The sequence below is a fragment of the Salmo salar genome, chromosome ssa02 (assembly GCF_905237065.1).
Source record: "Salmo salar chromosome ssa02, Ssal_v3.1, whole genome shotgun sequence".
In the NCBI taxonomy this organism is placed as follows: domain Eukaryota; kingdom Metazoa; phylum Chordata; class Actinopteri; order Salmoniformes; family Salmonidae; genus Salmo; species Salmo salar.
In genome coordinates, this window is record NC_059443.1 from 3,813,357 (window position 1) to 3,826,763 (window position 13,407).

A 13,407-nucleotide genomic window follows, 5' to 3' on the forward strand; every position below is an offset into this window, starting at 1 on the left:
TTCTCCTTCACCCAAATCCATCTCAGCACCCCCTGCAGCAACTTACCCCCCCGCTTCTCCTTCACCCAAATCCATCTCAGCACCCCCCTGCAGCAACTTACCCCCCGCTTCTCCTTCACCCAAATCCAGACAGCTGACGTTCGGGTGAAGAGCTGCAAAATCTGGATCCCTACAAATCAGCCGGGCTAGACATTCTGGATCTAAAACTATCCCCTCTGAAATTGTTGCAACCCCTATTACTAGCCTGTTCAACCTCTTTCGTGTCGTCTGAGATCCCAAAAGATTGGAAAGCTGCCACGGTCATCCCCCTCTTCAAAGGGGGAGACACTCTAGACCCAAACTGTTATAGACCGATATCCACCCTTAATAAACAGATCACCGACCATTTGGAATCCCACCGTACCTCCTCCACTATGTTTCAGAGCTGGTCATGGGTGCACCTCAGCCACGCTCAAGGTCCTAAACGATATCATAACCGCCATCGATAGAAGACATTACTGTGCAGCAGTCTTCATCGACCTGGCCAAGGCTTTCGACTCTGTCAATCACCGTATTCTTATCGGCAGACTCAACAGCCTTGGTTTCTCAAATAATTGCCTCGCCTGGTTCACCAACTACTTCTCAGACAGAGTTCAGTTTGTCAAATCGGATGGCCTGTTGTCCAGGCCTCTGGCAGTCTCTATGGGGGTGTCCACAGGGTTCAATTCTTCTCTGTATACATCGATGATGTTGCTCTTGCTGCTGGTGACTCTCTGATCCACCTCTACGCAGACGACACCATTCTGTATACTTCTGGCCCTTCTTTGGACACTGTGTTAACAACCCTCCAGACGAGCTTCAATGCCATACAACTCTCCTTCCGTGGCCTCCAACTGCTCTTAAATACAAGTAAAACTAAATGCATGCTCTTCAATCGATCGCTGCCTGCACCTGCCCGCCCGTCCAGCATCACTACTCTGGACGGCTCTGACTTAGAATATGTGGACAACTACAAATACCTGGGTGTCTGGTTAGACTGTAAACTCTCCTTCCAGACTCACATCAAGCATCTCCAATCCAAAGTTAAATCTAGAATCAGCTTCCTATTTCGCAACAAAGCCTCCTTCACTCATGTTGCCAAACATACCCGCGTAAAGCTGACCATCTTACCGATCCTCGACTTCTGCGATGTCATTTACAAAATAGCCTCCAACACTCTACTCAATAAATTGAATGCAGTCTATCACAGTGCCATCCGTTTTGTCACCAAAGATCCATATACTACACACCACTGCGACACATCTCGTTGGCTGGTCCTCGCTTCATAATCGTCGCCAAACCCACTGGCTCCAGGTCATCTATAAGTCTTTGCTAGGTAAAGCCCCGCCTTATCTCAGCTCACTGGTCACCATAGCAACACCTACCCGTAGCACACGCTCCAGCAGGTATATCTCTCTGGTCACCCCCAAAGCCAATTCCTCCTTTGGCCACCTTTCCTTCCAGTTCTCTGCTGCCAATGACTGGAACGAATTGCAAAAATCTCTGAAGCTGGAGACTCATATCTCCCTCTCTAACTTTAAGCATCAGCTGTCAGAGCAGCTTACCGATCACTGTACCTGTACATAGCCAATCTGTAAATAGTACACCCAACTACCTCATCCCCATATTGTTACTTACACTCTTGCTCTTTTGCACCCCAGTATCTCTATCTGCACATCTATCACTCCAGTATTAATGTTAAATTGTAATTATTTTCACCTCTAGGGCCTATTTATTGTCTACCTCCCTACTCTTCTACATTTACACACTGTACATACATCTTTCTATTTTAATTTTCTATTGTGTTATTGACTGTACGTTTGTTTATGTGTAACTCTGTGTTGTTGTTTGTGTCGCACTGCTTTGCTTTATCTTGGCCAGGTCGCAGTTGTAAATGTTCTCAACTGGCCTACCTGGTTAAATAAAGGTGAAATAAAACAAAAATAAAACATTGGAAAGGGAAATTTGACAATGTATTTTAATTATAGACAGATAAATGTCCTAGACTGAAGGAGGTCTGGTTCTACAGTGGCATCTGATGTTAATGACTGTCCATTGTTCAGTTCAACTGATGCTTCCTGTAAAGCCTTTCCACAAACAAGGTCAGGTACTGGCCAGGTAAAGCGCTGTGGTATGAGACTAACAGGATAATAGCATGAAAACATCATGCTATAATAACATGGTAAGAAACCCTGGAAGGTCCAGGGATACGTGACGGTTATATGTCTCACCTTTAACAGCCTCGTCCACCACCTCCACCACACGGTCAATCTGCTGGACCTGGAACACACAGAGGACAGGGTTAGAAAACACACAGAGAGACACAGAGAGAGAGAGACACAGAGAGAGAGAGAGACACAGAGCGAGAGACACAGAGAGAGAGACACAGAGAGAGAGCGAGACACAGAGAGAGAGAGAGAGACACAGAGAGAGAGAGAGACACAGAGAGAGAGAGAGAGACAGAGAGAGAGAGACACAGAGAGAGTGAACATGGTGGATAAAACACACAAATCTAAAATCAAATCTTATTTGCCACATGCTTTGTAAACAACAGGTGTAGACGAACAGTGAAATGCTTTGTAAACAACAGGTGTAGACTACTAACCCGTCTCCCCTCTCTACTAACCCGTCTCCCCTCTCTACTAACCCGTCTCCCCTCTCTACTAACCCGTCTCCCCTCTCTACTAACCCGTCTCCCCTCTCTACTAACCCGTCTCCCCTCTCTACTTACCCGTCTCCCCTCTCTACTAACCCGTCTCCCCTCTCTACTAACCCGTCTCCCCTCTCTACTAACCCGTCTCCCCTCTCTACCACTAGGGAACCACAGCTCAACAGCGATTTGAAACATTTCCATGTGAATAACAGCAAGGTAAACCCAGATTCTCATTCTATGCACACAACTCATTTAGACTCTGTTGGCCTTGCCTGGTGCTGTTTTACATTTCATTCCTAAACTCATAACTGCAGGAAACACCATCAACCCCAAATCACAAACAAAACAACGGTGACTCTGAAACAGTACAACATAAACACAGTGTGGCACAGAGCTAAAACTACATCCAACAACAATCAGTCACAGCTCTGTGGTGAATCAATCTTCTACTGATAAACAGGAGGACCAGGGGTCTGGACTGAGAACGATGCCCCGAAAGAGAGAAAAGATTTTATGCAGACCAATTTCTTGCTCCGTTTTGCTCCTTTTCCACCCTCCGTTTCCCCCTCTCCTCTCCTCTGTTGTGTTATTTCTGCATGAGCCAATCTCCCTCCATTTTTCCCTCCCGCAGTTTCCCCTTCTCCACTGTGTTATTTCTGCCTGGGGAACCAGAGATTGTAAAATCTTACCTATTAAAAGGAAATGTGTATCAATTGTGCCCTGCTGCAACCCTTAGTTAAATCGCTGAGGCTAGCAGGCCTCCGCTCCCGTCCAGGGCCCACCCCCAGGCCTCGATGGGCCTGGAGCCCCATTACCCCCTCCCATCCCTGGGCAGAGTGCAGCGGGGCAGAGGGTACCGCCTGGAGGATGGATGGGACAAACAAGCACTACGCCCCCCCCCATCCCAAATGGCACTCTATTCCCTTTATAGAACAATAACAGACCTTACAACAATAGGGAACAGAGTGGCATTTGGGACACATCCGAGGCCTCTCCCGTCTCGCAGCAGTTATATGCATGATAAGCACGGAAATGAAAATCAATTTGCTCCTAATGGGACAGCAATCTGTGTCCACTCTGAGCAGCGGGAGAGAGGCAGAGGGCCTGGGACTAGCAGAGTTTGTTTCTCTCTCTCTGTGTGTGTGTGTGTGTGTGTGTGTGTGTGTGTGTGTGTGTGTGTGTGTGTGTGTGTGTGTATAGAATGCACTGCTACCCTTTCGGATGCTCCACTATAAACCTTCTGCACTGCATTACTCTCAGCCCTGACACAGAGACCACAGCATTACTCTCAGCGACACAGAGACCACAGCATTACTCTCAGTGACACGAGACCACAGCATTACTCTCAGTGACAGAGACCACAGCATTACTCTCAGTGACAGAGACCACAGCATTACTCTCAGCGACACAGAGACCACAGCATTACTCTCAGTGACACAGAGACCACAGCATTACTCTCAGTGACAGAGACCACAGCATTACTCTCAGTGACACAGAGACCACAGCATTACTCTCAGTGACAGAGACCACAGCATTACTCTCAGCGACACAGAGACCACAGCATTACTCTCAGTGACAGAGACCACAGCATTACTCTCAGTGACAGAGACCACAGCATTACTCTCAGTGACAGAGACCACAGCATTACTCTCAGCGACACAGAGACCACAGCATTACTCTCAGTGGAGCTGAGTGGAAACAATAAGCAAAACATACTTTAAGACCATGTGACATCTGACTGCTTTACCATTGTGCAGATCTGACTCCATTCAAATGTACCGGACAATGTAATAATGTACTGACCAATGTAATAATGTAGTGACCAATGTAATAATGTACTGACCAACTTAATAATGTAGTGACCAATGTAATAATGTACTGACCAATGTAATAATGTACCGGATAATGTAATAATGTACTGAACAATGTAATAATGCACCGGACAATATAATAATGCACTGACCAATATAATAATGCACTGACCAATATAATAATGCACTGACCAATGTAATAATGCACTGACCAATGTAATAATGCACTGACCAATATAATAATGCACTGACCAATATAATAATGCACTGACCAATGTAATAATGTACTGACCAACGTAATAATGTACTGACCAATGTAATAATGTACCGGACAATGTAATAATGTAGTGACCAATGTAATAATGTACTGACCAACGTAATAATGTAGTGACCAATGTAATAATGTACTGACCAATGTAATAATGCACTGACCAATGTAATAATGTAGTGACCAATGTAATAATGTACTGACCAATGTAATAATGTACCGGACAATGTAATAATGTAAATATAGATTGTAGATGAAGTACATAAATACAGACGATAACAACAATATTGTTCATTTCATGAGAAGGCTGTTTAGGGACCCGGGAGGCCGTTTAGGGACCAGGGAGGCCGTTTAGGGACCCGGGAGGCCGTTTAGGGACCCGGGAGGCCGTTTAGGGACCCGGGAGGCCGCTTAGGGACCCGGGAGGCCGTTTAGGGACCCGGGAGGCCGTTTAGGGACCAGGGCGCCGTTTAGGGACCCGGGAGGCCGTTTAGGGACCCGGGAGGCCGTTTAGGGACCCGGGAGGCCGTTTAGGGACCAGGGGCCGTTTAGGGACCGGGGAGTTGAGGGAGGGATCGATGGATACAGTCACCTTAGATCTAGAAAGCAGCCCCGTCCCCGTCCTCCAAACCACCTACTCTCTCACCACTATAAGCCAGCTAACAAGCTGGGGTCAGGGCCAATTGTCTCTGCCTGTGACTGTGTGAGGTGTGTCCGCGTGGGCAGGCCATCCATACGTGTGAGGACTACAGAGAGCAGAGTAGAGGACACAGCTCAGCGCCAGCAGGGGGCAGCTGTCATTTGGACCCTCCGGTGCTCCTGTGGCCGACATGCTGAGCTAGGAGATGAGAAACTAACAGGTAGCGCTAACCCCAATACCTCTCATACCCCAGAAACAGCTAGCGCTAAGGCTAACTCCTCTCACTGTCTCTCTCCCCCATAAAGATGAACAGCTAGCACTAAGGCTAACTCCTCTCACTGTCTCTCATCCCCCATAAAGATGAACAGCTAGCACTAAGGCTAACCCCTCTCACTGTCTCTCATCCCCCCATAAAGATGAACAGCTAGCACTAAGGCTAACCCCTCTCACCCCCCATAAAGATGAACAGCTAGCACTAAGGCTAACTCCTCTCACCCCCCATAAAGATGAACAGCTAGCACTAAGGCTAACCCCTCTCACTGTCTCTCATCCCCCATAAAGATGAACAGCGAGCGCTAAGGCTAACCCCTCTCACTGTCTCTCATCCCCCATAAAGATGAACAGCTAGCACTAAGGCTAACTCCTCTCACCCCCCATAAAGATGAACAGCGAGCGCTAAGGCTAACCCCTCTCACTGTCTCTCATCCCCCAGAAAGATGAACAGCTAGCACTAAGGCTAACCCCTCTCACTGTCTCTCATCCCCCATAAAGATGAACAGCTAGCACTAAGGCTAACCCCTCTCACTGTCTCTCATCCCCCATAAAGATGAACAGCTAGCACTAAGGCTAACTCCTCTCATCCCCCCATAACACTAACCCCGCTCACTACGTCTCTCATCCCCTGCCGCCTTGCCTCCCCTGCCGCCTTGCCGCCCCGCCGTTCGCTATGATCAATAGTCATTCAGGAAGACTGTACTTAAGTCTGCAGACCTCTTTCATCTTCATTTAAAAGCAGAGAAAGCGAAGAGTCAGAGAAGAGAGAGAGGAGAGAGAGGAGAGAGGAGAGAGAGGAGGCCCGCTGAGCCAGAGGTTCTTTAGAAGAGGCTGCTCTCCTCTCTCGCTGCCCCGTCGCTCAGTGATCGCTAGCGCTGCTGATATGACATTTATCTTTCATTTCTCTCAGTAGTAAAGCACACCTGGGTGGATAAACCGAAAGAGGGAGGGAGGGAGGGAGGGAGGGAGGGAGGGAGGGAGGGAGGGAGGGAGGGAGGGAGGGAGGGAGGGAGGGAGGGAGGGAGGGAGGGAGGGACTAGGCACTAGGATCTATTTCTGCTGTTGGCTGGTAGAAAGACTAAGAGGGAAGAACTTTAGGGAGAGTCCAACTCCTGGTGGTTTTCTGAGGTGATGTCATGACCAAGGGTTGAGAGAGGGCCGGTCGATACCGATGGGGATCAAATGCCTTCATGGGATAGAAGTCTAAGTACAATTGTTCCTGGTGTTGCATTATGGGGCCTAGGCAGCGGCAGGGAGAAGCAGATCTTAGCATCGGCCTATCTAGTGGAACAGTTTGTAGTTCTGCAGTAGGGAAAGTCAAGGCAGTGAAGTAGAGGCAGGAAACAGCCAGGCGTGTCTATCTGAGGATCTCATGCTTGTTAACTGCAGTTGTATAATACGTTTAGGGGAAATGACTGACTGAACTGAATCCACTCAGGGAGGGGTGTTATGGGTAAATATAAGACATGTCAGCCTTGTTTTGTCATTGTATCAAGAGCTTAAGTGAAATTGCATCAGATAAACAATAGAATCGAAAACAAACATTGAAATCACATTACATTTTCCCCCAGAGACCAACGCCAACAATACAACTATTTAAAACATCATCCAGCCTTTCAAAAGAGCAACGTTACGTTTTTCATCAAGCGTCTATTTTAAAGAAGGGTTACTCTCTGGATTCTCAGAATCATCAACTTTTATATAAAGTACATAACATGGAGTACACCTGGACGACTCTTTCATATAAAATCAATACATGGATATTATCACAAGGTCATTTCTATATTCAATATTGTGCCTGGTTGTATGTCCCCTTAATAAACATCAATGTCCCATGTTATGTTAAACCCACTATATCATGAATAATGCATTTCAATTCAATATACAATCCCAGTCATGTCAACCCCCAGGCTTAGAAGAAAACAGCTGGTAAATTCATTGCAGTAGGACTTTCAATGTGTGTAGATTGCAGATTGCTTTACAGATTGATTATTCTATTTTCCATGGAGCTTTAGTGTGTCCCCTAAATGGCACTCTACTCCCTATATAGGGCACTACTTTTAACCAGAGCCCCTATGGGTCCTGGACTAAAGTCATGCACTGTATAGGGAATAGGGTGTGATTTGGGAAGCACCCTTTAGTTATCCTTGGCAGTTCCAGAACCACAGGAATGTCACCGTCGTTTGGTGGAGTTGTAGAATATGCAAAAACACCCTGGAACATTTACATAAGATGACTGGTGTAACTGAAAGAAGGCGTGGTCTAGTTAACTGCCATCCAGCACCTGTCCCATCTCAGCCCCTTATTATTAGTCAACAGACCTTGTTGTTTGCCGGCGTGCCTGACTGACTGTAGTCCAACCAATATCAATATGAGAAAGACTCTTCTGGAACACAGAAGGCACACCTCACACACGGACTCACTTCCTCAAATATTAGACCTTGTTAGGTCATGTTTAGAAATCCCTCATAGTAGAAAACACGGTTGGCAGAGTAAATACTGGAGTAGACGCAGTAGATTAAAGAACATTCAACAACCGGCCTCAGAGCAACAACAACAACAACAACCGGCCTCAGAGCAACAACAACAACAACCGGCCTCAGAGCAACAACAACAACAACCGGCCTCAGAGCAACAACAACAACAACCGGCCTCAGAGCAACAACAACAACAACCGGCCTCAGAGCAGCAACAACGACAACCGGCCTCAGAGCAGCAACAACAACAACCGGCCTCAGAGCAGCAACAACAACAACCGGCCTCAGAGCAGCAACAACAACAACAACCGGCCTCAGAGCAGCAACAACAACAACCGGCCTCAGAGCAGCAACAACAACAACCGGCCTCAGAGCAGCAACAACAACAACCGGCCTCAGAGCAGCAACAACAACAACCGGCCTCAGAGCAACAACAACAACAACAACCGGCCTCAGAGCAACAACAACAACAACAACCGGCCTCAGAGCAGCAACAACAACAACCGGCCTCAGAGCAACAACAACAACCGGCCTCAGAGCAACAACAACAACAACACCGGCCTCAGAGCAACAACAACAACAACAACCGGCCTCAGAGCAACAACAACAACAACAACCGGCCTCAGAGCAACAACAACAACAACAACCGGCCTCAGAGCAACAACAACAACAACCGGCCTCAGAGCAACAACAACAACAACCGGCCTCAGAGCAACAACAACAACCGGCCTCAGAGCAGCAACAACAACCGGCCTCAGAGCAACAACAACAACAACCGGCCTCAGAGCAGCAACAACAACAACCGGCCTCAGATCAACAACAACAACCGGCCTCAGAGCAGCAACAACAACAACCGGCCTCAGAGCAGCAACAACAACCGGCCTCAGAGCAACAACAACAACAACCGGCCTCAGAGCAGCAACAACAACAACCGGCCTCAGAGCAGCAACAACAACCGGCCTCAGAGCAGCAACAACAACAACCGGCCTCAGAGCAACAACAACAACAACAACCGGCCTCAGAGCAACAACAACAACCGGCCTCAGAGCAACAACAACAACCGGCCTCAGAGCAACAACAACAACCGGCCTCAGAGCAACAACAACAACAACCGGCCTCAGAGCAGCAACAACAACCGGCCTCAGAGCAACAACAACAACCGGCCTCAGAGCAGCAACAACAACCGGCCTCAGAGCAGCAACAACAACCGGCCTCAGAGCAACAACAACAACCGGCCTCAGAGCAACAACAACCGGCCTCAGAGCAGCAACAACAACAACCGGCCTCAGAGCAACAACAACAACAACCGGCCTCAGAGCAGCAACAACAACAACCGGCCTCAGAGCAGCAACAACAACAACCGGCCTCAGAGCAGCAACAACAACCGGCCTCAGAGCAACAACAACAACCGGCCTCAGAGCAACAACAACAACCGGCCTCAGAGCAGCAACAACAACAACCGGCCTCAGAGCAGCAACAACAACAACCGGCCTCAGAGCAACAACAACAACCGGCCTCAGAGCAACAACAACAACAACAACCGGTCTCAGAGCAACAACAACAACCGGCCTCAGAGCAACAACAACAACCGGCCTCAGAGCAGCAACAACAACAACCGGCCTCAGAGCAGCAACAACAACCGGCCTCAGAGCAGCAACAACAACAACCGGCCTCAGAGCAGCAACAACAACAACCGGCCTAAGAGCAGCAACAACAACCGGCCTCAGAGCAGCAACAACAACCGGCCTCAGAGCAGCAACAACAACCGGCCTCAGAGCAGCAACAACAACCGGCCTCAGAGCAGCAACAACAACCGGCCTCAGAGCAGCAACAACAACCGGCCTCAGAGCAGCAACAACAACAACCGGCCTCAGATCAACAACAACAACAACAACCGGCCTCAGAGCAGCAACAACAACCGGCCTCAGAGCAACAACAACAACAACCGGCCTCAGAGGTCTTTCAGTCAGCCGTCTCGAGCAGAATTGGTATCCATTCCGTTTCAACTCCAGTCAGTTTAATTGGAAATGAATCAATTTCCTAATAGGGATGTAACTCAATTCCTGAATGGACTAGAATTGAGTCCAACTGTGGTCTACAGTCTAATGTGTAGGACAGAACTTTGTGTAACTGCCATGTTGTCTAAACCCCCTCCACCACACATACATACCACAAGGGAGAGATGGAGGAGACTTACCCCGATGATGCTGAGTCCTTTAAGGTAGTCCATCCTGGGCTGGGCCTGGGGAACACATCCAGCCACCACCACCTTCTTATCCTGCTCCTGGGCCTTCCTGACAGAGACACGACGGGGGTTAATACAGGGAGGACCAACGATGGCTAAGGAAAGTCACTTTTTTTGGGCTGTTTTCTTTAGCACGTACTACTTTTGACCAGGGCCCATAGAGTACCACAGTATGAGTCATAATACCCATAAAACCTAGCGGTCAAACATGGAAATGGTTCCAATCGTTTTTCCACCATAAATTCTCCCCGTAGGGGATTTTAGAAACACTTAAAATAAGGGCTGTGTTTCGTGAAGGCTTACCCTGGCGTGACGTTTTGATAACCACGTAAATCTCTCTAGGACAAGGTGACTTTTATCAATGAAAAAATGAAATAGTGGAAAAACTATTGTTTGACCGCTAGGTATTATGGGTATTATGACCACACCACTGTGTGGCTCTAGAGGGCACTATGTAAGGAATAGGGTGCCATTTGGGACATATCTAACATCTACAGCCTGTCTGTCATTCAATAGCAGACCATTCTCCAACATCACAACATTATTGACACCTGCTGAAATACAAAACACACTGTCTATGGTCCTTCTGTTCTGAAGGTGTTGAAGAAATCATTTCCTTGACTTTTTCTGTCTAGAACAGGGGATCATCAACTAGATTCAGCCACGGGCTTGTTTTTCTTGTGCAGTTAGTCAGGGGACCAGAACATAATTACAGATAATTTGTAAGACTGCAAATTAACCGCAAGAAGCCCAAACAGATATAATGATTTCAAACCTTGTACATAATCACATCTCTATTATCCATGGGAATACTTTGGAACAGATTTCCTAAATTAAAATCCCTTGGAGATGATTTGCTGGTGTTTTTAGTATTTTATGTCATAAACATTATTAAAAACTTGAGGGGACAAATAAAATCCACCGCAGGCAACCAGAACCCCATCTAACTACTGTTTCTATTGAGGCCTGCTGAAACAGGCTGCCCATCTAACTACTGTTTCTATTGAGGCCTGCTGAAACAAGCTGCCCATCTAACTACTGTTTCTATTGAGGCCTGCTGAAACAAGCTGCCCATCTAACTACTGTTTCTATTGAGGCCTGCTGAAACAAGCTGCCCATCTAACTACTGTTTCTATTGAGGCCTGCTGAAACAGGCTGCCCATCTAACTACTGTTTCTATTGAGGCCTGCTGAAACAAGCTGCCCATCTAACTACTGTTTCTATTGAGGCCTGCTGAAACAAGCTGCTCATCTAACTACTGTTTCTATTGAGGCCTGTGAAACAAGCTGCCCATCTAACTACTGTTTCTATTGAGGCCTGCTGAAACAAGCTGCCCATCTAACTACTGTTTCTATTGAGGCCTGCTGAAACAAGCTGCTCATCTAACTACTGTTTCTATTGAGGCCTGCTGAAACAAGCTGCCCATCTAACTACTGTTTCTATTGAGGCCTGCTGAAACAAGCTGCTCATCTAACTACTGTTTCTATTGAGGCCTGCTGAAACAAGCTGCTCATCTAACTACTGTTTCTATTGAGGCCTGTGAAACAAGCTGCCCATCTAACTACTGTTTCTATTGAGGCCTGCTGAAACAAGCTGCCCATCTAACTACTGTTTCTATTGAGGCCTGCTGAAACAGGCTGCCCATCTAACTACTGTTTCTACTGAGGCCTGCTGAAACAGGCTGCCCATCTAACTACTGTTTCTATTGAGGCCTGCTGAAACAAGCTGCCCATCTAACTACTGTTTCTATTGAGGCCTGCTGAAACAAGCTGTCCATCTAACTACTGTTTCTATTGAGGCCTGCTGAAACAAGCTGCCCATCTAACTACTGTTTCTATTGAGGCCTGCTGAAACAAGCTGCCCATCTAACTACTGTTTCTATTGAGGCCTGCTGAAACAAGCTGCCCATCTAACTACTGTTTCTATTGAGGCCTGCTGAAACAAGCTGCCCATCTAACTACTGTTTCTATTGAAACCAGTTCCCAAATTGATTAACATCTCAAAATACTTCAGAAAACTAACCACTCTTTCAGATGCATCAATAGGCCTAAATTACATCCTACAGTAGAGCTGAATCAGTCACAGACATCCTACAGTAGAGCTGAATCAGTCACATACATCCTACAGTAGAGCTGAATCAGTCACAGACATCCTACAGTAGAGCTGAATCAGTCACAGACATCCTACAGTAGAGCTGAATCAGTCACAGACATCCTACAGTAGAGCTGAATCAGTCACAGACATCCTACAGTAGAGCTGAATCAGTCACAGACATCCTACGGTAGAGCTGAATCAGTCACAGACATCCTACGGTAGAGCTGAATCAGTCACAGACATCCTACGGTAGAGCTGAATCAGTCACAGACATCCTACAGTAGAGCTGAATCAGTCACAGACATCCTACAGTAGAGCTGAATCAGTCACAGACATCCTACGGTAGAGCTGAATCAGTCACAGACATCCTACGGTAGAGCTGAATCAGTCACAGACATCCTACGGTAGAGCTGAATCAGTCACAGACATCCTACGGTAGAGCTGAATCAGTCACAGACATCCTACGGTAGAGCTGAATCAGTCACAGACATCCTACGGTAGAGCTGAATCAGTCACAGACATCCTACAGTAGAGCTGAATCAGTCACAGACATCCTACAGTAGAGCTGAATCAGTCACAGACATCCTACGGTAGAGCTGAATCAGTCACAGACATCCTACAGTAGAGCTGAATCAGTCACAGACATCCTACGGTAGAGCTGAATCAGTCACAGACATCCTACGGTAGAGCTGAATCAGTCACAGACATCCTACGGTAGAGCTGAATCAGTCACAGACATCCTACGGTAGAGCTGAATCAGTCACAGACATCCTACGGTAGAGCTGAATCAGTCACAGACATCCTACGGTAGAGCTGAATCAGTCACAGACATCCTACGGTAGAGCTGAATCAGTCACAGACATCCTACGGTAGAGCTGAATCAGTCACAGACATCCTACGGTAGAGCTGAATCAGTCACAGACATCCT

General features: G+C 47.3%; 1 protein-coding gene across 1 annotated transcript in view; it reads right to left on the bottom strand.

Moving 5' to 3' along the window:
- The window catches only part of LOC106597444 (threonylcarbamoyladenosine tRNA methylthiotransferase-like), a 797,175-nt gene that overhangs the window by 583,027 nt on the left and 200,741 nt on the right, over positions 1–13,407 (bottom strand). Inside the window, 2 exon segments of the mRNA XM_045696608.1 lie at positions 2,250–2,298; positions 10,338–10,434. Of these exon segments, the coding sequence (XP_045552564.1) occupies positions 2,250–2,298; positions 10,338–10,434 (146 nt within the window).